The following is a 24,140-nucleotide window of genomic DNA, read 5'->3' as shown; positions in this document are numbered from 1 at the left end:
ATTATCCTAACCTGCTACGTTAATTCTCCTAACCTGCTGCGTAAATTCTCATAACCTGCTACGAAAAGTCAAATCTGATGTTAATTTGACAAAAGCTTGATCCATTCTAGCCATGACCTGGCTTTCACCCCGCCATATTGTTTTGCAACCCACAAATGTGTTCGATTAGAAACAACAGTTTAATTGCTAGATTTGATCTATATGAAAAACGTTTTCATTACTAGATCTTTTAGATGTAATTGTTAATTAGTAGTTGATTCTTCGATAACTGATGCTGAGTTACATTAATTGTATATATTTTTTACAAGTACCTTGATTTGTCTTGGAACGAAAACAACGCAGAGTAGTAGGTCTTTTCCGGAATTATTTATGTGAAACACACTTTATATCTGCCACTGCAAATAGCAGAGGATTTCACTACGCATCCATTCGCAACTGTCATGGACTAATAACAACTGCGATTACGCAGCTATTCATGAGGTATATTTTCATATAATTGTATGTTAGCTATGACATTTGTGTCACAGGACGAATGACTGTCGTGATAATCTGATGAAGGCTTATATCATGCATGCTAGCTAGGTAGGTAGCTAACGACGTTAGCTAATTAGCTTAATTTCTCATGGATGGGTGTATTGACATTGGAACTATTTCGTGTCCTACCTTAGCTGCAATTCAGTTCAGCACTAGCCACTGACGTTATCATAATAATGTTCAGTACTTTAAACATAATCATCATAAACATAATCAAAATCATACAAGTGTCATAGAGCAATGAATTATGGAGTACACAGACAAATACTCTCCTCTTTATTACATTTACATTTACATAATTTAGCAGACGCTCTTATCCATGGATAGTTTAGTATATTAGAAACTACCTATGGATATTTGGTTTGCTTCATACTAAAGCACCACTCTGTCATTCTCTCCAGATCAAACATATTTGGCTGAAATGAATTTTCTACGTAACCGTCTTGTTGTGCTGGGCCTGGTGTTGCTGGCCACTGTGCTGTTGTACCTGCTACTGCCGTCCATTCGTCAGGGCAGCATGGAGCCTTCCCTGGATGTCCAGAGGATGGGCTTGGTGGCTGTCTCTCCTCCTCCGCCTCCGGCCATCAATGTGTCCGTCCGCACGGGGCAGCTGCCCGGGGACCCTCCACTCTTCTTCAGGGAAGCTTTGCCGGTCGATGGATCTGGTAGGCAGATACTGCCCAGGTGAGGGTAGTCACCACCAGCAGCAGTAAAAACTAGCGTGACAACGGTCAGACATCCACACACTGAACTCTCTCCTCATACGACATAATCCTAGCCCAGCAACCTCTTATCTGGAAACTGCTTAAAGTAAGGATTGCAGAGAACACAAGCCCTTGTACGCAGATTTAACAAAAGACCTAAAGGATGTGTTGATGCATAAGCACTGTAGTTACTCAATAATTATGGTTACCCTGTGCAAATGTTAGTCACTGGTTTGCCATTACAGTAGTGAGGGAGTCTTGAGAGAAAGAGTGACTTAAACACCTGGTTGTCTTTCCTATACAGGCTGCAAGTGGTCCTTCTCCATGGCCAAGCTTTCTCTTCCAAAACCTGGGAGGAACTGGGCACCCTGGCCTTACTGGCCACAAACGGATACCAGGCCTTGGCTGTGGACCTACCAGGTTCGAGCTACAATAACATTCCAGCCTGAGAATGTTATGTTGTTTAACTGGCTGAAATGCAGTTAAAGCCCCATTAAAGCTGGAATCCTTAATGGTGAAACTGCCACATGTTTGCGATATTACAACAACAAAGAAGTTACTTCAAACAACGAATACAGTTTTTTCCCTCAGACATCATTGCACGTCATTGCACGTGCGATAGAACAGTATGTAATTATACTTTTTTTACCACGATGCTGGATGCTCTTTTCCTCTGTTTCAACAACAAAACAATAACAAATGTGCTGGGGCGAAAAGTGGCGCTCTTTCCCCTTATGCAGATTTCAGCTTTAACTGTGGTTTTAATGTGCTGCACAGTGCTGTTCACTGTGTAGCACAGCATCACCGACCCAACTGTTGGGAATTGCAGCGTGAAGGAATTGGAGTTGAAAGGGACAACTATAATGAATGCACTTAAATACATATCAAGTTAGGTTCCTGGATTCTCATTGAATTCCACAAATGCTTATTTTACACCCACACAAAATGCCAAAATGGGATGGAGAAGATATTTGTATAATGCTTTATCAGTTGTTTCTCTCTCTCGCTCTCTTTTCTCCTTCCAGGATTTGGGAACTCTCCAGACTCGGATGCTGTGAAGACAGACCAGCATCGGGTGGACCTTCTGGGCAGGTTTATGGAGGCGCTTGGTGTGAGGACAGCGGTGCTGCTCAGCCCCTCTATGAGCGGCCACTACTCCATCCCCTTCCTCATGAAACACAGTGCCCAGCTGCACGGCTTCATCCCCATAGCCCCAGTAGGAACCCGCAGCTACACCCCTCAGCAGTACCAGGGCATCCAGGTGAGAGCTTTAATGCTGGGTTTCTGGGTGGTTGGGAGTTCAGTCCGATACATAAGCCTAAAAAAGCAAAGAATTGGAGGACATTTTGCGTGGAACTAGATACTTTTTTGGGGTGTGACCCAGCTTCCAGTGGGATGCTTCTAGTAGTAGCAGCGGAAGCAGGTCGAAAATGCTATCGGAAAGATGGCAATGATTACTTAAAGGCATACAGTGCCTTCAGAAAGTATTCATACCCTTTGACTTATTCCACATTTTGTTGTGTTACAGCCTAAATTCAAAATGGATTTAATTGATTTTTCTCTCTCACCCATCTACACACAATAACCCATAATGACAAAGTGAAAACATGTTTTAGAAGTTTTTACTAATTTATTTAAAATTAAATACGGATATATGTAATTTACATAAGTATTCACACCCTTGAGTCAATACTTTGTTGAAGCACCTTTGGCAGCGATTACAGATGTGAGTTTTTCTGGGTAAGTCTCTAAGAGCTTTCCACACCTGGATTGTGCAAAACTTTCCCATTATTCTTTTAAAAAATCTTCAAGCTCTGTCAAATTGGTTGTTGATCATTGCTAGACATCCATTTTCAGGTCTTGCCATAGATTTTCAAGTAGATTTAAGTCAACTTGGCCACTCAGGAAAATCCACTGTCTTCCTGGTAAGCAACTCCAGTGTAGATTTGGCCTTGTGTTTTAGATTATTGTCCTGCTGAAAGGTGCATTCATCTCCCAGTGTCTGGTGGAAAGCAGACTGAACCAGGTTTTCCTCTAGGATTTTGCCTGTGCTTAGCTCCATTCCATGTATTTTCTATCCTGAAAAACTCCCCAGTCCTTAACGATTACAAGCATACCTATAACATGATGCAGCCACCACTCTGCTTGAAAATATGGAGAGTGGAACTCCGTAATGTGTTGTATTGGATTTGCCCCAAACATAACACTTTGTATTCAGGACAAAAAGTGAATTGCTTTTGCCACATTTTTTGCAGTATTACTTTATTGCCTTGTTGCAAACAGGATGTATGTCCCTCTGTCAATTAGGTTAGTATTGTGGAGTAACTACAATGTTGTTGATCCATCCTCAGTTTTCTCCTATCAAAGCCATTAAACTCTAACTGTTTTAAAGTCACCATTGGCCTCATGGTGAAATTTCTGAGCGGTTTCCTTCATCTCCGGCAACTGAGTTAGGAAGGATGCCTGTATCCTTGTAGTGACTGGGTGTATTGATGTACCATCCAAAGTGTAATTAATAACTTCACCATGTTCAAAGGGATATTCAATTTTTTTTAGTCATTCAAAAATCATGTTAAACACTGTTATTGCACACAGTGAGTCCATGCAACTTATTATGTGACTTGTTAAGCCAATTTTTACTCCTGAATTTATTTAGGCTTGCCATAACAAAGGGGTTGAATACTTTTTTATTTTTAATGAATTTGTTAATAAAAAAATAAAAACACTGACGTTATGGGGTATTGTGTGTAGACCAAGGGGTCTGAATACTTTCTGAAGGCACTGTACATTTTGTTGACTTTGTAAGGGTTACTGTATATAGTCACTCTTAAGCAGTTAGAATCTGACATAATGGTATTGGGCACAGCTAAACGGTTCTCTTGGCACAGAGAAATGCACTAATAACAACAGCAGGTCTTGTCGTCTTAGATCAGTGCAAGTCCTTGATCGGTTTAAGATTATCCCTGACTGGGCTCACACACAGTCATAGTTGGTGTGTTTGAACTCTATTCACAATTAAATTAAATTACTGAGAGCCTCTATCAGTAATAAATCAGTGATGTTTTTCTGCTAAGGATATTTGCAGGTTTTGTTTACATAAAAAATGTCCCTGACCTGTTTTGAATGTTCTACAGCCATGCAAAATAACCACCAGGTGGCAGAATGGAGCTATGGGTATCTGTAATGCTTTTGCACAAATGACAGTATCCATTTTTAGATGTTGAGAACAGCCTTAAACATTTATTTTTCTCTAATCTGAGTAGTACTACTGTCCATAAATGTACAGTAAAATACTAATGTAGGGTTGCAAAATTCTAGTAACTTTCCCAATTGGAGGATTCCTGGATTTCTTGTTTATTCCATCCTGATTCCAGGAATTATCCAACTGGGAGTTCTGGAAAATGTTGGGAAAGTGGCCAGAATTTTGCAGCCCTGCACAGATGTATTGTATCCTGATCCTTGCTTGCTCCTATGTCCCTGTCCAGACTCCTACTCTGATTGTGTTTGGAGCGCTGGACACCAACCTGGGGGCCCAGTCCCACAAGAACCTCATGCAGCTCCCTCACCACTCAGTCCTGAAGATGGAGGGGGCGCGCCATGCATGCTACATGGACAAACCTCGGGAGTTCCACCAAGCGCTGCTGGACTTTCTCAGCAAACTGGAGTGAGACGGGGAGGAGGAAGATAGAGGGAAGGAAAGAAGAGAGAAACAGGGTTGTGTTTGCGTGGAAGTGGAGGAGTGATACGCAAATAAGAAAAAGGGAAAGTAGTCCTCTTGGATAATAGGGCAAAGGCTGCTTTTGATATTACAAATTACCCCGGGCCCCCTAGTTACTCTGGTAGAGTGGCTTACCATGGCCCCTTACCCACCCTGGTAGAGTGGCTTACCCCAGGCCCCTAGCCACCCTGGTAGAGTGACTTCCATTACGATGCTTTTGTTGACATCCCATCAAATCGAGAGCAACTCTAAAAGAAGTTTACTCTTTGAGTTGAGCATGTAGTACAGAATATATGCAAATTCAAAGACTAGAAGCAAAGACTGTTGAGTTTTATTCTACAGGCATCATTATTGGTTCCATGATGAAGATCAACATCAGTGAGTTGAGATGAGATGAGGACAATGAGGTTAAAGAAGATCTAAGGCGATAGTACCAGGGTCGTATTCATTCGTGCACACTGTAGCAAAGTGTTTGGTAACAGAACACAAAAACAAGTGTTTTTTATTGGACTAGTTCAGGTAGTCCCTTCCTGTTTCATCCCTTTTGCTTCTGTTTGGTTAATAGTGCATACGAACGACCCTGTTTAGAGAAATGACCTGTGAAATTTGTGAGATCTGTTAAAAAAAATCAAATGTACGTTTTTTTGTTGAGATAGAATCAATGGTTGCCATTTCACAACTGGATCTCATTGTACAGAAACTTGGATAAAGACTAACAATAACATTAAGATATTTATTTATAGACTTCAGCTCCCTGTTGCAGCATGTTCATGTTCATTCTGAATTTCTTGCTGAAGTGTGTGTGTGTGGGGGGGGTCTGTGTGGGGTGTGTTTGTGTGTGTGTGTGTGTGTGTCCAACTATGATTAAGGTATTTACTAAATGAGAAAGCTGTTACAACCAGAAAAGTACACTCCGTTACATTTCTAGGTTATGAGGATGACCACTATTTTAAAATATGATGAATTTGTACATATTAGGTGATTTTGTTTAATCGGACAACAAATGAAAGCCTCAAGTTAAATGACTTAAACAATCATGAAATGTATTTTGAGTTGAGCTGTTATTGCGCTTAAGTTCCTTTAATAAAGACTACAGAAAATATGTTATGTATTTAGTTATTGTCTATTTACAACAAATACTCAGTGAAGCAAATATGCAAAGAAGGTACTTGTCGGAGAAAAATCGATGATTTGGAGATCGATGCACATCCTTTGTGCAGAATGGGAGAGGGAGAGGAAGAGGAGAAGCGAGAGGGGTAACTCGGCCCAAAATCTGTCTCCTCCAGCAACTGGTGTTTTTTTTTGTTTTTTCGCCCTCCAAGCAAGTGGTTTTTGTTAGAGGTCAATAAGAGTGTCGAATTTGTCAACAACAAAAAAATGGAGTGGCTTATTTGCTACGTGAGGCTTATTTGATCGAATAGACATTTCGTGATGTTTAGGTTGTTACAAATGTACTGATATAAATACACACACGTGGCATACCGGCAACTTTTGAGAAAAATGGTTTTATATCCGAGTTGTGGCTATTGGTCACACGATACCTGCCTTCTCATTGGATAGAATGGTCCCACGTGATCTCGGCTCCGCGCTCCTGCCGCTTCCTCTTTGGTGGTCAGCAAATTATGAGAAATTACTATCTCGGTCATTATTATACGGATCTCTGTTCCAAGTCAGCAGACCGTGACAGGCAGTGTTGACATGTTCGCGATTTTCCTGAAAATTGGGCTACTTTGAAAACGATGTCGCGGGTGAAAATGTATATGTCGCGGGTTTTTGGGCTATTTCTAAGTTGCACCGCGGCCGCCATGGCATTTCTCTTAAAAATATAGATATTTCACTGTGACCTGCTGCTGACTATAAGTCAGTTTGCGTGAACACCTTAAAAATATCAACATGACATCTACGTGTACATCATGCTTTCACGTCGTGTACACGTGACACTTACGTGTCATGTGTTAGTTTAAGTGTCTGTTTAGTTTATTATTAAAGATCTCACCATGAACGCCTTACAAACTTCTACATGTACATGATTTTGTAAAAAAATAAAAAAGTAATAATTGCCAGAGTAATCAAATCAATTCAATGTGTCGATTTAGCTACAATAGTCATATCACCTCAATACAACAATTATTAGGCTAGTTGATTTGCAGCCAGCCACCATTACTGTGCATATATGCCTATTTCTCAAATCAATACGGACGCAAGGGCTTCTTTGTTGGAGGTAGCCCTATTCAGAAATAAGAGGTAGCCTAGGTCTCTAGTGGCGCATTCAAAACAACTCGGAACTCGGCAATCTTTGACTTCCGACTTAAGTGAGTTCAGGACTACTGGGAACTCAGAAAAAAATGAGCTCAGACTAGGAAAAATAGTTTTGAACGGTGATCCAACTCGGAATTCCAATTCAGAAACTCGGGCATCTTTCTCTGACCTGAAAATCACTTATGTCATGATTTGACCTTGTTCTTTCACCAGAGTTCCCATTTTACTGGTTTAACAGACACAATCACTGTCACCATGCAATCCTTAGGCTATACATTTCTGTGGAGATGTCTTATGGTTAGAAGCAGGGCATGAATTGAGGGGGTATGTGAGGATATAGGCCTAATGCTTGTTATAGAGATGAGCAAAAAGTATATGCTACCCCTTGTTTGCTTAGCCTTAGAAAAACAACGGTCCAGATTATATAAAGAGATCTAGGCTATAACAATGATTAACTCCACGATTATTTCCGCAGTCTACTAGCCTACCAAAGGTCTTGCTCAGCCTCAACATGGTTTCTTGGTAGACCTATAGGCTTATGAAAACGTTAACTTTTAAATGAAAAGCAAGTGTCACTATCACAGGAAAATATGGTTATTGTTTTATTAAATGCGCCGCAATTTAGAATATTAGTGGTAGGCTATGCCTACAGCAAAATACAAAAAATATAGAATCGGTATGGGTTTATCCATAGACCAAACAACTTAACAGATACACTTTTTTATTCAGGAGAATGGCATTGAATCAGGCTATTCATTTCAGTGCAGTTGCGTTCTTACCCATAACCTTAGCCTAAACGGAATCGAAAACACCCCAACCTGTTTTGATCACAGATCACGATGAAGTCTGAACATTTTAGCTATATTTGTCAATGATTTAGCCCACAATCGCCTACAGATTTTGTAGCTCCTCCAGTGACAGGCATGAGGCAAGAGATCTTGATTTGAATACAGGGCTTTAATGCTGGTTAACCCGTGAGAACTGGTTTAAAGAAAGAAAAAATACATTAACAAAATAATGCCATAGGCATGTCTCACACATCTGGCGTTATAATCAAGCTCATACAGCTAGACACTTTATGTATATTTTACACCAAAAAATGACGCACGTAAACACAAACACCCTCATAGCAAAATAAATAGTCAACAAACCTCATTGCTGCTTATCACACAGAGGTGCTAAACATTCTTATAAATGTCCTTTATCTTCTTCTGTATACTTTCTTTGTAAGTATGCACTTAAACACGATAACAGTGGAAAACTAATTCGCTTTTTGCGGTAAAGTTTCTTCGGTGCGTCGCTAAAGGCGCTCGGGTGACAACACTCGGGCGGAACCAATAATTAGTTCCGTCTTGCTGTAAACGTACAATTCAGAAGAAATTAAATAATAAAAAGTGCAAATACATGAAATAAACTAAAGTGCTAACACATGAAATAAACTGGCGACAGAGGCAGTTACACTCCCACCAAATCACAAGTGATTTCTTAAACTTGGAGACAAACCTACTGCATGAATAAATTAAATTAAACTCTGTCCTAATAAACAACTAATAAACTGTGTGTGAGTGTATGATAGAACCATCAGTCTGCTTCTAGCAATGTAACTGTTTTCTGAATGGGTCTCTCCAGGTAAACAGGTTTGGCTGTACGCTTTCCTCTTCCATCCAGGGAGGTCACTGATGAGTAACTTGAGTCTCCTCACTCTTTCATCACTTCCAGGATACACCTCGATGACTCTTGCTAGCTTCCATTGGTTTCGTGGTGTGGCAGCATCTTGTAACAGAACAATGTCACCGACCTTTGCATTTCTGCGATCTTTGGTCCACTTCTGTCTGTGTTGGAGATTAAAGGAGATACTCCTTTTTCCATCGTACCCAAAAAGTTGTTGGTTAAGAGTTGAACTCTGCGCCATCTTTTGCGGAGGTAGAGATCCTCCTTGACAAACTTTCCAGGAGGAGGGAGAATGATTGTGGATTTCATGGTCAAGATGTGGTTTGGTGTCAAGGGCTCTGGACTGGTAGAATCGTTCAGATGATCAGTGGTTAGAGGTCTGCTATTCACAACCGCCATAACCTCATATAGAAATGTTCGTAGGGAAGAGGAGTCAAGTTGTCTGGACGACTGTTCTAGAATGGACGCCAGGACACTTCTGATAGTGCGGATTTGTCTTTCCCAGACTCCACCCATATGACTTGAGGCAGGGGTGTTCATGATGAACTCGCAGCCCAAATCTTTGAGCTCTTCTTGATCCATCTCTTTCAGTGCTTCAATGAACTCACGCCTTGCTCCGACAAAGTTTGTCCCTTGATCACACCTTATCTGCCTTACTGATCCACGAATGGCGATGAATGAACGCAGAGCATTGATAAAGGCATCTGAGGTCAAGTCATCAAGTGCTTCAATGTGAACTCCTCTTGAACACATGCAGGTGAGCAACAGCCCATAATGCTTTAGCTCCTTTCTTCCTTCCTTAATGTGAAATGGTCCGAAGCAGTCCATTCCACAGTAAGTGAATGGAGCAGTTGTTTCCATCCGCTCTTCTGGAAGGTCTGCCATCCTTTGTTGCTCTGTGCATCTTCGAACCTTCTGCAACTTGTGCACTTGTGAATATGGGATGAAACAAGCTTGCTGCAACCCAGGATCCATATGCCATTGGATCGGAGTTGATTTATAGTCATTCCTCGACCTTGATGGTACACTCTCTCATGATAGTGCTTGACGAGCAATGCAGAAACATGACTGTCTCTAGGAAGTACTGCTGGATGCCTCACATGTGGATGTAGGGCAGCATTAGCTAAGCGGCCTCCTACTCTGATTACACCTTGATCATCCAGGAACGGACATAGTTTGTGCAACTGGTTGGCTTTGTCTTTGACCTTTGTCTCCTTATGATGTCTAAGGCGTTGAATTTCTTGAGAGAGAGTTGCTTCCTGGACCATCTTGATTATGGTCAGCTCCGCCTCTTTCCTTTCCTCCAAGTTCGAGGCCTCACAGGACTTTGGTTTGAGACCTTTGATTTCCTTAGCACGGCGCTTGAGTCTGGCAACAGCCTTCACCATTCTTGCCCAGTCTGAGAACTTGTGTAGACGATCTAAAATTGTTTTTGCTTCTTCTGCCTGAGTGTCATGAACCTGAGCTTTCTTGACCTCTGGGTCACTGCTCTCGATCTCTCCCACCATGACAACTCCAGTTGGTAGCTCTTTTTGCCAAAGAAGGTCTGGACCTGTGAACCAGTTAGAAGCTGTGAGTTGTTCTGCTGTGACACCCCTTGAGGCGTGGTCAGCTGGCTTGTCTTCTGAAGCTCTTTCTACAAAATCAGATTCCAACACCTTGATGACGTCTGTTGGAAGGACTACTTCTTTGATCTGTGTTCTACAGACATAGTGCACTTCGTTTGGGAGATTTGGAAGAACTGATGTCACTTGCTTCACAATGACTTGATGGCTTATTCCAAAGGCATCTCCAAAGTCAAGACATGGGTTGCCATAGCCGACTACACTCCAACCCAAGTCTGTTCTCTGAGCAAAGGGCTCATTTTCTTCTCCAGCAACCACTTGTCTTGGTACAAGAGCTTGAGGACAGTTGTAGCCAATTAGTAGGCCGATGTCACAGCTCTGCAGAGGAGCAATTTCATCTGCGATGTGCTCAAGATGAGACCATGCCTTGGCAGTCTCTGGTGTGGGAATATGATCTCTGTTTGCAGGGATGAATTCTCTTGAGTAAGTTACTGGCAGGTAGATTATCTTATTGGAGTAGAATCCTCTTATTTGTAGATCAGTCAGCCTTCTGCTAGGCACCACTGTATTTCTTGAAGACATTGTGGAGAGCTTTAACTGGACTGGTTCATTTTTAGTGTGAAGAACCTTTGCTGTCTCTTCAAGGATGAAGGTCGTGTCACTCTGTGTATCGAGAAGAGCGTACACAAGAACTTCATGATTTGGCTTACTTGTAGTGGACAACCACACAGGAATGACTGAGGATGTATGGGTGCCTTTAACATTCTGGATAACTCTGTTAGATGTTACCTCGCGTGGTGGTTTTGTCACCCTCTCTTGTGAACGATCTGTCGTTCCTTCTCTTGACTTGTCACTCTCCCTTTCTCCACCAGTCCTTGTTGACATTCCTCTTTCTTTGCTGCGATTATCGTGTAGGCAGGTTGGATGTCCTTTCTCACAAGTATCACAGATCCTTCTATTTTCACACTCCTTTGAGCGATGGCCAGGCTTCAGACAGCCAAAGCACAACTTCATCCCTTGAACAAACTTGACTCGCTCAGAGATGGTTTTATTCATAAATTTCCAACACTTGTGTAGACTGTGACTTGACTTCTCACAAAAAACACAGCTTGTGGAGGAAGCTTTTTCATCTGAGTTAGTTGCTAGTACCTTTGCTCCGAGAGCTCTGTTCTTTAAAACCTTGATCTGCTCACCTTCAGCAGGTTTCAGAGCATGGAGAGATGTTATTGGGTTATTTGCAATCTTAGCTTCACGTGTGAGAAACTTTACAAACTGCTGGAAGCTTGGGAATGTGTGACTTTCTTCCTCCACTTCTATGACCTTTCTGTTCCATCTCGAGGTCAGCCAGTCTGGAAGCTTTGCAAGTAACTTCTGGTTCTCATTGCAGTCATTAAGTACTTCGAGGCCTCTGATCTGAGTCATAGCAGCCTCACAGCTCCGAAGAAAATCAGCAAACTCTTGAAGTTCGATACTGCCTTTGGAGCTTATCTTGGGCCATGCCTCCAGCTTATCTCTGAATGCTTTGGCTATGAGGAATGGATTTCCATATCTTTCCTCGAGAATCCTCCATGCTGCGTGATAGGCTGACTCTGAACCAAGCAGGAAGTAGCTCTCTATAGCCTTTTTAGCAGGTCCACCCACATACTTTCGCAAGTGATATATCTTTTCTTCGGCTGGAATGTTTTTCCGATCAATGAGTGTCTGAAATGAAACCTTCCAGTCATTGAATCTGAGTGGGTCGCCATTGAATATTGTTGGTTCAGGTATAGGAAGACGACCTGCACTGATGGACTCTGCAAGTGCTCTAACAAGAGCTGCTGTGCTGTCATCCTGCTTTGAATGTGCCCGGTCTTGTGGTGAAGAATGGTGCTGCAACAGATTATTTTCATGTTTAACTTCTTCCTTTTCCTTCATACAGACACTTTGATGGAGTAGACTGCTTATTTCTTTATCTGAGCACTCACTCTGATCATACACTCGCTGACGTGCCTTAGCAGCCTTTAACTTTTTAACTGTCTCTAGTCGCTCCAGTTGTCTCCGCTTTGCATCTAGCACCTTTTGTCTCTCTGCAGCTTCAGCTTCAAGCCTTTCCAATTCCTCAATGCAACACTCTTGTTCTAGTAGTACTTCTAGAGTAGCTTCATTGGCAGCAACTTCAGCAGCGGCATCTTGTCTGCTAACAGAAGTCCAACTTGAATGTCTGGAGCTGCTTTGAGCGTGAGAGGACTTAGTGCATTGGGATTTGATACTTATCTTGTCTGAGGCTACAGACTTGAATATAGACGATGTCGCCCTGTTGCCTCGTTGTTCATCTCCTCCACCGTTATCTGCTGTCTCCAAACGATCTTTTGCAGTTTGGATGATCTTCCTGGTTACTGCATCACAGTTGTCAATTCTGCGACGCGTGTCTTGGTCAGGGTTGTCTATGCTCCTTAACTCATCATAAGCAATGTTCAGATTCTCTGAGGCAGCACTTATTTCGCTTATGTGTTCATGTAGCAGGTTGTTTGAGCATTGTCCACTCAAAGCTTGCTTGGCGTCTTTAGCAATAGCCTTCCACTCCTCATAGCTCACAGTGAAACGGTGAGCAAATCTTCTTATTTGCTCATTGTACAGTTCTTGGCCCTTTTCTGTTAACTTTCGGTCTCTTTGGCTTCTTCGTGGTTCTTGTGAGGAAGTGTGGTCATTAGCTCTTGTGCCTTTAGTAGCCTGTGGTTGCATGTCTATGCACTGCTGCTCTATACTTTCACCTACATTAACCTGCTTTCTCCCAGAGGTAAGACTAGGCTCTGACATTGTTACTTGGTGTACTTAAATTTGGGTTAAATCTAATTTGGCCTGTAGCTAAGTGATTCAGCTCCCATTAGCTATTCACATTTATACTATTTTTACCACTAATATAATTTTTAGAACATATTCACATCTACTTCACACAAATCAATATCACGTTGTTCTATGAAATGCAAAATTCAGTCTCTTGGTTGTAGCTTAGTTAACACTTAAACATATAGTTAACACTTAAACATACACACAACTATACCGTATGAATATGAAGGCAAAAATGTGTCAGTCTCTTGTGGGAAATAGTTTAAGCTTCTTTGCATCAGCTGGATTCATGGTAAGGCGCCTGGATTCTTCTGTGGATGTAGAGATGTCCCTTCTTGTCCATGGATCACGGCTCTTTGGTATTGTCTTCCTCGTCTACTCATGCAGAGCAGATGAGTTCTCACTGTAGCTCCTCCAGTGACAGGCATGAGGCAAGAGATCTTGATTTGAATACAGGGCTTTAATGCTGGTTAACCCGTGAGAACTGGTTTAAAGAAAGAAAAAATACATTAACAAAATAATGCCATAGGCATGTCTCACACATCTGGCGTTATAATCAAGCTCATACAGCTAGACACTTTATGTATATTTTACACCAAAAATGACGCACGTAAACACAAACACCCTCATAGCAAAATAAATAGTCAACAAACCTCATTGCTGCTTATCACACAGAGGTGCTAAACATTCTTATAAATGTCCTTTATCTTCTTCTGTATACTTTCTTTGTAAGTATGCACTTAAACACGATAACAGTGGAAAACTAATTCGCTTTTTGCGGTAAAGTTTCTTCGGTGCGTCGCTAAAGGCGCTCGGGTGACAACACTCGGGCGGAACCAATAATTAGTTCCGTCTTGCTGTAAACGTACAATTCAGAAGAAATTAAATAATAAAAAGTGCAAATACATGAAATAAACTAAAGTGCTAACACATGAAATAAACTGGCGACAGAGGCAGTTACATCCATTAATAATTGCATAATAACACAAGGCTACAACAACAATAAACTGAAGTTATAGGCTATTTATTAAATTGATTTGTCAGCTCCAGGTAGGCTACACAAGTGGCACAAATTGATTTGCAATGACTCCCGTGATATCGTCATTTCAACATATGTATTGTATCAAATGGTAGACTACAATGGCATATACATTACAGTTTTTTTCGATTGCTAACAAGCATTGTTCAATATTGCGGATACATGTGCAAAACTCTAAATACAGTAATCACAACAACACTATGTGGCAACCTGTGGATCATTTGTCATTGCTTTGACACACAATGCATTCAATGACAACATATTTCAAATTACATAAATAATTGTCTCACAAAAACACATTTACCAACAAAACTCTATGTATCTACAGACCATTTTGCAAATGTCAAGATACCCGTATCAAAACTGTTAAACTCAAGTTCAAAAGCTACTGAAAATTGAATTAGACTGCAATTTTTTACATTGCTACAGTAGAAGCAAAATAGAAATTCTAAAATAAAAATTAAATAATAATAATAACTCTTAATTATTCACAGCTGATTTTCATTCTACATTACGTAACTGAAGACCTACCCAGGTGTTTTCCATTTTTATGTAATTACCATCTCTACAAAGGGGGACATCTTTGGAATATATTTTACATAAACATGGACCCAGCCAGAGATCGTGTAGTGGTCTACAGAGGTGGAAGAGTTGCGGGGAGAGGCAGAGGATTACGTATCCGTGGTGGAAGACGACTGAGGGGAAGTGTCAGATGAGATTAGGGCTACAATCATTGATCATGTTGTCAATCATGGTCTATCAATGAGAGATGCTGGTCTCAGAATGCAGCCAAATTTGCAACGCTCAACTGTGTCATCTATTATAAGAACCTTCCAGCAAACTAACAGGTAAGATATGCATTCTGCATGGGCATCTATCTGTACTGAATATTACTGTAGAGTAGTAAATCGAGCAAAAGCTCTCGGAACCACTTGTGTGTCATTTTATTTCTGTTTTAGGACCCAACGGTTACCAAATGGAGGGGGGAGAGGTAGGATTTTCTCTGCTCAGCAGGAAGCAGTAATTGTTGACATGGTCATTAGCAACAATGACATAAAACTCAGAGAAATTCAAGAGAGTGTTGGCAGACAATAATACATTTCAAAATGTTGAAAGTGTAAGCACGACAACCATTGCTAGAGTCTTGACAAAGTATCATATCAGCATGAAGCCGGTGTACACTGTTCCCTTTGAGAGGAACTCATTGGTACCGGAGTTCCTTGACACGATCAATGTCCAGGTAAGATGTCTATATCCTGTAATACAGTACTGTTTTTACTGTAAACAAAACCCACCAGAGCACTGCACACTCAGCAGTGATTTCAGTTACAGTATACTGTAATGTAAACTACTGTTATAGAATAACTGTTATGTTGCCCTGTGGATTTACAATATTTTAGAGTGTCATGGAGCTTGAAGCCAGGCCAACACCCCACATGTTCGTCTTTGTGGATGAGGCTGATTTTAACATGGCCAAAACACGCCGACGTGGAAGGAATGTGATTGGGAAAAGGGCAACCGTGAATGTTGCGGGCCAGAGGGGTGACAACATCACAATGTGTGTGGCAATATCCTCTGAAGGATTGCTGTTACATAAACCACTAATTGGCCCATACAACACAGAGCGCCTCATTTCATTCATGGATGACCTCTATGGAAGGCTTTTGCCAGGTGAAGAAAGAGGGCAAGTCAGAAGAAATATGGAAACCTGGGTTATTGTAGGGGACAATGTGGCATTTCACCACTCCCATGCAGTCACAGAGTGGTTTGCAGCCCATCCCGGGATGGTGTCACTTTTCCTCCCCCCTTACTCTCCCTTCCTCAACCCCATATAATAATTATTTTCCTCATGGAGGTGGAAAGTTTATGACCACCATCCACATGATCAAATGTCACTCTTGGATGCAATGAATGCAGGATGCCTGGATATCTTTGCAGAAGATTGCCAGGGATGGATCAGGCATGCAAAGAGATTCTTTCCCAGGTGGATTGTGCGAGAGGCCATACGGTGTGATGTGGATGAGAACTTGTGGCCCAATGCAGCAGACAGGGTTGACTAGCATTGTTATAGATCTGTTTCATTTGGACAATATGCTATGCATATTCATAGTGTGTATACACTTTTTGTTTGTTTAACAGTACTATAATTATTTATTTTTGTGTATTTTGGAATGACTCTGCAAAATACAGTAATTTGCAAATATACAGTAAATTGTATTGAAGCATATTGCAGCCTTTCTGCTTTATTTCTTTACATATCTTGCAGGACATTCTATACAGTACAGGTTTGCCACTTCTTTTGTAAAAATGACTGTTGGTTCATCTAAGAAAAATATGATATTAAAGACAAAATTGACACATTTTCAAGTGGTTTTTAGACTTTTGTAGGTCATGAATGACAATGTGTGCATGTCGTGAGAGACTGTTAGCTTTCATTTGGTAGAAATATTTGCTTTTGAGACATGTAGGATGTGCATTGCCAAGTTGCATGTTGTTTTGATAATTGTATTTATAGTTTTGCACATGAATACGCAGTATTGACCAATGCTTGTTAGCAATCCCAAAAAACGGTAATAGGCTACTTGATGGCCAACAAAGGAAAATGTATTATTCTCCACATTTAGCCTAATGTTAGTTTCATTGAGGACTTTTCCCCATAAAAAGAACCACACGAGGGAGTTCCATAACTTCCATTTCAAATGTCCACTCGGGCAGCCACAGACACCCAAGAACTGAGCATGCATAAAGCACTTCGCTTGATACCATTTTCTTTAAGCAGTCAACATTAGAATGCAGCTTAAACCACCTCCGAGCGAATTTATGTAACGCACTCTACTGCACCCAAAGTCATTTTCCAGTGCTTTGTCTCCATTATTTCTTGATGTGCATCAGTTCTAGTGTATTAATATGTTTTATGGAAAATGGGTTGGAAATAGGTGTCTCCATAATGACAATCTAAATAGCCAACCTACAAGTCTCGCTCACGTGACTCAGCCAATAGCTGTAGTGCTCTCTCAACACACACACATATGGGGGTTGATAAAGACCTACATTTAGCCTACAAAACAGTACCACCGTGTGGCTGTCGCCTACCATTGAATGTCTGACTGACGTGACACCTGCGTGTTAATAAACCTAGGCAACAGTACCACTGTGTGGCTGTCGCCTACCATTGAACGTGTAACTAACATGTCATCATACCAACGCCTTACTAACGTCTGCGCGACGCCTGCATGTTAATGAAAGTCATAAGGTTTATAGTTTATATTTGTATTAATTAAATCTCACCTATAAATGTTAGAAACTTAATGTTTTTCCCCCGCAAGCCGACATTCCGATGTAGCCACCTTGACCGTAGCCTACGGCTTGTATATTTCCTGTTATCGCTAATGGCCTAGAAAATATTATGTCCAATCTATAGGTAATCTGTTTTTCCCTCAACACCTCGTGGGATGGAATGTTATCTTATCTCACTGTATACAGATCAAAATGTTTTTAGCCAATCACAGACTGTGTTAACAGTTCCCAGTAGCCTACATCAGACAACCAATAAGAGTTGTCAATGGCTTTCAGTTAAATAGAGGAGTTCAAAGGCTTTCCCAGAGGGTCCGTGCTATTCACTATCCTTGGGATGTCCCTACCTCAATCAAGTATAAATGTAAAATGGTTAAGGTAAAGGTTAAGTTTAGGGTTCAGGGTAGGGGCGTCCCAAGGAATCCGGATAGCAGTGACCGTTCATAGAGTGAGAGACGGGCACAGTATTTGAGAGCTTGGTGGCGACACAGACATTCATTTGTTTGTTATTTCACAAGAGGCAGATGGATTTTCGAGAGCGTCTGTCCCAGATAGTTTCCTTAGAGACGATGAAAATAATGACCAAGATGTCCTTGATCCGATTGAGGAGTAAGTAGGGTATAATTAAGTTGTGATGTCGTTAGGAAATATTTAGGCCTAGTGTGTTGATAAGGCAAATTTGGTTTATTTGAAAATAATTACTTTTTGTTGATAACGAGTTGATAACGTATTGTCGAAAGCACGTAGGCAATATTATTTACTGTGTTTTCGATAGGGAAGTAGGCTAGTGTACAATAATACCGTAATTTGATGTGCTAGTATGATTTTATTTATTTCATGAATGAATTAAATTGTAAATTAAAATATACACACGTGGTGCTATAGTATATATAATTACATATTTTACATTTTAATACACTACCCCTACATGCCATTGTACTATAGGATATATACATATTTTACATTTTAATACACTACCCCTACATGCCATTGTACTATAGGATATATACATATTTTACATTTTAATACACTACCCCTACATGCCATTGTGTGCTGGAGCTATGGGTTTAATTTTCCACTGTCACTAGGCCTACACGTTCACACTCGAACTGAATTGATGCATAACTACTTTTCACTGAAGAAGGGAAACGAGGTACAACTTTGATCTAAGACCTAAAATAATGCCCTGACAAGACCAATGAAATCATAACGGTATCCTAATATAGTGTAGATACAGGAGTAGCCTATGCAACATCGAACTCATTTCTAAATCTATCTTTCTTTTAGTCAAGAAGTGATGAGCCAGAGCAACCAATCAGCGTCACGGCAGCTGTTCTACCAACCACCCCCACTGCTCTCCCTCCACAAACAACCACATCCTCTTCTCCTGTTCAACTAATTTGCCACCACACTGAAAAGGACTGTACATACCCCTGTGCCCATCTCACTGCAACATGATCCATCCAAGGCCTCAGCTGGATGCCTAAAATGTGAGAAATGTAAATAAGATGATACAGTAGTGTGTGTGTGTGAGTGCGATTTGTCCCTCTGTGTCAATGTTGCAATGCCATAAATGGAAGATGGCAAAGGAGATAGTGATGTGAGTGTGAGCATATGAAAATAAAGACCCCTTGGGATCTAAAATGAGTGTGGCGTGCCCTCTTGTGTCTGTTTGAGGATGCTACAGTCACCCCTGGTGGAGGTTCTTGGAACAATGCTATTTAAGTCTGAGCAGAGGTTGACGAAAACCTTCAAAGGTGGTGGTGCTATGTTGCGGGTTATCTTGAAGATGTTTGTGTACAGAATGAAATGGTGTAAACTTAACAGGTTGAACTTGTTGAGTACACCCTTCGAAAAAGGGGTTCCAACAGGGTTCTTTGGCTGTCACCAAAGGAGAACCATTTTTGGTTCCATGTAGAACCCACTGTGGAATGGAGCCCAAAAGGGTTCTACCTAGGCACAGAAGGGGTTCTACCTGGAGACAGCAGAATAATCCTTTTAGGTTGTAGATAGCAAAAAAAAATCTGAGCGTAAGCCTATATTGCTGTGGTGGTTCCATGCTTTTCTGTAAAAAAAAAATTGTTTCATTGGTGGTGGGGAGTTAAGATAATCATAAATACTATGAAACATCCCCACTTTTAGCACACATTTGCAAGCAGGCAAAGTAACCTTCTATGCATGCTAAGGCATGTGTGATCACTCAACATTGACAGGACTGACAAAAAAAGACATGCTCACATGCAAACAAAAGATAACGTCTCTAACTTGCACCGTTATGCAATTATTAAGAGACTAGATACAAATAGCTAATCCTGGCTACCAATGTTCTAGCATTAATTTATTGAGGCAAGCATATCAGAGATGTCAAGGTGGTACCCAAGCATATGCCATGTGTATATGTTACACTCACAAATAAAGTGCCTTGCAAAAGTATTCATCCCCCTTGGCATTTTTCCTATTTTATTGCATTACAACCTGTAATTTAAATTGATTTTTTTGGGATTTCATGTAATGGACATACACGAAATAGTCCAAATTGGTGAAGTGAAATGAAAAAAAATTACTTGTTTCAAAAAATTCAAATAAATTAATTACGGAAAACTGGTGGGTGCATATGTATTCACCCCCTTTGCTATGAAGCCCGTAAATAAGATCTGGTGCAACCAATTACCTTCAGAAGTCACATAATTAGTTAAATAAAGTCCACCTGTGTGCAATCTAAGTGTCACATGATCTGTCACATGATCTCAGTATATATACACCTGTTCTGAAAGGCCCCAGAGTCTGCAACACCACTAAGCAAGGGGCACCACCAAGCAAGCGGCACCATGAAGACCAAGGAGCTCTCCAGACAGGTCAGGGACAAAGTTGTGGAGAAGTACACATCAGGGTTGGGTTATAAAAAAATATCCAAAACGTTGAACATCCCACGAAGCACCATTAAATCCATTATTAAAAAATTGAAAGAATATGGCACCACAACAAACCTGCCAAGAGAGGGCCGCCCACCAAAACTCACGGACCAGGCAAGGAGGGCATTAATCAGAGAGGCAACAAAGAGACCAAAGATAACCCTGAAGGAGCTGCAGAGCTCCACAGTGGAGATTGGAGTATCTGTCCATAGGACCACTTTAAGCCGTACACTCCACAGAGCTGGGCTTTCCGGAAGAGTGGCCAGAAAAAAGCCATTGCTTAAAGAAAAAAATAAGCAAACACGTTTGGTGTTCGCCAAATAAGCAAACACGTTTGGTCAGTCTCCCTCTTCGAGTCCCCCTTCCGAGACTGACTACCTGTTGAGAACAAGTGACAGGCAGAACCTCCCACCCACACAGCACCCACCTCTTCTCTATTCCACACACCAGAATTCAGTATTGCAGTCTATGATTACCATATGAGTGTACAAAAAATCTGTGAAATTAAATTGTCATACGTACCAAAAAAAATATCAATGTTTATATATTTAAATCTTAAATATTGCCAGGTGGGTTTTCACAGTTGTTTCGCAAGGTGTTCATTATTGTAAATTGTAACGTATCCCTTGATGGTATTTGTTAGTTCAACATTATTCATTGTATCCTAGGACCTACCATAGACATATATTCAACCACAAGGGTGTACTAATGACCTATGATTTTTAAAATCATTATAGAGGACTACTGAAATAATATTATTTCAGTGTAGATAAGGGAAGGCCAGCTTAAAATGAAAACATGCCAGCCAGACAAGTCAGTGTATGAATAAAATGTATTTGCATATGAATGGAAAATAGCTGACTTTGTGATCTGTAAGGTAAGTAACATTAATGTGTGTGGGGGGGGACATCGAAACAATTATTATTTTATTTTACCACGATGCCTGTTTATTCATAAAAACAGAAGATAGTAAATATCATTAATAGCAATGGTTAGCCTATGCAAATGAATAGGAAAACAGTGGTGTAAAGCACTGCATCGCAGTGCTAGCTGTGCCACTAGGTGGTCCTCTGTAGCTCAGCTGGTAGAGCACGGCACTTGTAACGCCAAGGTAGTGGGTTCGATCCCCGGGACCACCCATACACAAAAATGTATGCACGCATGACTGTAAGTCGCTTTGGATAAAAGCGTCTGCTAAATGGCATATTATTATTATTACTAGAGATCCTGGTTCGTGTCCAGGCTCTGTCGCAGTCGGCCACGACCGGGAGACCCATGGGCGGCGCACAATTGGTCCAGCGTCATCCAAGGTAGGGGAGGGTTTGGCCGGCAGGGATGTGGGTTCGTTTCCCTCGGGGGGCCAGTATGAAGAGAAAAAAAAAGGAAAAAAAAAATACTCACTAACTGTAAGTCGCTCTGGATAAGAGCGTCTGCTAAATGACTAAAATGTAAAATGTAAATGTAATAGGACTACATTTAGCCTAATTGGGAACAAATATAACGTGGGGAAAAGTCAAATGATCCTAGTCAGGCTATTGTTTGTCAACTCCTGATTAAATATAGGTCTTCATGTGTATCAAATCTGTAACTGCCTCTGTCGCCAGTTTATTTCATGTGTTAGCACTTTAGTTTATTTCATGTATTTGCACTTTTTATTATTTAATTTCTTCTGAATTGTACGTTTACAGCAAGACGGAACTAATTATTGGTTCCGCCCGAGTGTTGTCACCCGAGCGCCTTTAGCGACGCACCGAAGAAACTTTACCGCAAAAAGCGAATTAGTTTTCCACTGTTATCGTGTTTAAGTGCATACTTACAAAGAAAGTATACAGAAGAAGATAAAGGACATTTATAAGAATGTTTAGCACCTCTGTGTGATAAGCAGCAATGAGGTTTGTTGACTATTTATTTTGCTATGAGGGTGTTTGTGTTTACGTGCGTCATTTTTTGGTGTAAAATATACATAAAGTGTCTAGCTGTATGAGCTTGATTATAACGCCAGATGTGTGAGACATGCCTATGGCATTATTTTGTTAATGTATTTTTTCTTTCTTTAAACCAGTTCTCACGGGTTAACCAGCATTAAAGCCCTGTATTCAAATCAAGATCTCTTGCCTCATGCCTGTCACTGGAGGAGCTACAATGGACATTAATTAAGTTTAGTTAATTAAATTGGAAATGATCAAAGCTCTATCGCAATTGCCGATCAGTCGTTAGAACGCATTAGATTGACAGTAACAGTTGTCAGATTAGGCTACAGGTAAAACAAATTCTAAAAAAGAAACACTGGCTGTTGTTGACAAGCATATTCAGTTCATATACATATTATTAATATTTAATTCAGTGATTGAAATTATGACCCCATCCTCAGTAGCCTATTCCAGCAGGCTATTGGGAAACACAAGCACTTCTAACCTCTTAATCGCCTCGCAATTCATGTTGAATAAATGAGTCTGAGCTAAGCAAGCTGATAAATCGTTCAGTTTACATCTTGCATACATCTTGTCTAGGCTACTGTAGACTATCTGAAATTAGATGTAGGCCTATCAAGGGCTATAGACTACCTGCCTTTAGCTAAGCAAACCATGGCAAAATGTAATTACAATCATAAACACAGATTTTAGTGTGTAGCCTATGCCTATTGAAATGATAAATCAATCTCGAAAATGGGCCATTTGTAGTCTTAACATTTGGCACATAATAACAGCACAATTGCCAGAAAATAGCCTAACATTAGTTTTTTCAATGTTCATCCAAGTGTTTCTTGTAGTCTTAACACTTGGCACATAATAACAGCACAATTGCCGGAAAATAGCCTAACATGTTCATCCAAGTTTTTCTTGCTCAGAGATTTCGAGATCCTCTGTCCAACTTTCATAATTCAAACTCTCCTGTTGGATGTATCTATAGTTATGCACATGCGCATAGGGGATTTATTTACAATTATAAACCTGGTTCGAGCTGTGAATGCTGATTTGCTGAAAGGTATGACGAAACATGACTTTTTACTGTTGTAATTACGTTGGTAACCAGTTTATAATAGTAATAAGGCACCCCTGCTATATGGCCAATATACCACCATATACCATACTCCCTTGTGCAAATGATCTGGTTAGTTTAATAAGGGCGAATGATCTTTTCTCTTGCCACATAATCAAATTCCTTTATTCGGTCATGTCATAGCTTGCAATTATTATTATTTTGAGGAAACCCGAATTTTGCTTCTAAGGTCGTTACAAGTTACTATGATATTCCTTCTTAATTGGCTCGGTAACGTTATGGGAAAAGTTTGATTGTATAAATATGGCAACTCCTCTCTTCCTGTGAAAAAAACAAATTGGGATAGTTTTCAGGACTTTTGTTCAGGTTTTGAGTCGTCATTGCGCAAGAAGAAAACTTGACCTGGCAACCCTGTTGACAGGTTGCTTCTGGCAATGTACTTGTTGCCTAGGGTCGGGTTTCCGAGATTAGCCAGTGAACAGTGACAGTTAATTTTTATTCAGTAGGGGGTAGGCAGTCAGTCGTGAGGGATCTATTAATGTAAGTAACTCATGAAATCGTCTGTTCATCTGTGATGTTTACATGTGGTGGCGATTTTGTTTACAATAGCTAGCTAGA

The 24,140-nt window shown here is 40.7% G+C and overlaps 2 protein-coding genes across 2 annotated transcripts; one reads left to right on the top strand and one right to left on the bottom strand.

Moving 5' to 3' along the window:
• The first annotated feature begins 371 nt into the window (after nucleotides 1-371).
• On the top strand, nucleotides 372-5,766 carry abhd14a (abhydrolase domain containing 14A). Its single transcript, XM_041892139.1, has 5 exons — nucleotides 372-480; nucleotides 936-1,218; nucleotides 1,543-1,658; nucleotides 2,264-2,499; nucleotides 4,724-5,766. Exons 2-5 carry the CDS (start codon nucleotides 956-958, stop codon nucleotides 4,904-4,906), a joined length of 798 nt encoding a protein of 265 aa, XP_041748073.1. The 5' UTR covers nucleotides 372-480; nucleotides 936-955; the 3' UTR covers nucleotides 4,907-5,766.
• Nucleotides 5,767-8,670: 2,904 nt separating this feature from the next.
• On the bottom strand, nucleotides 8,671-13,353 carry LOC123492047. Its single transcript, XM_045223840.1, has 2 exons — nucleotides 9,909-13,353; nucleotides 8,671-9,035 (listed from the first exon to the last, which is right to left on the bottom strand). Exons 1-2 carry the CDS (start codon nucleotides 13,245-13,247, stop codon nucleotides 9,006-9,008), a joined length of 3,369 nt encoding a protein of 1,122 aa, XP_045079775.1. The 5' UTR covers nucleotides 13,248-13,353; the 3' UTR covers nucleotides 8,671-9,005.
• Nucleotides 13,354-24,140: the final 10,787 nt, after the last annotated feature.

The sequence above is a fragment of the Coregonus clupeaformis genome, chromosome 12, assembly GCF_020615455.1.
Source record: "Coregonus clupeaformis isolate EN_2021a chromosome 12, ASM2061545v1, whole genome shotgun sequence".
Lineage (NCBI taxonomy): Eukaryota > Metazoa > Chordata > Actinopteri > Salmoniformes > Salmonidae > Coregonus > Coregonus clupeaformis.
This window is presented reverse-complemented; position numbering and strand designations above follow the sequence as displayed.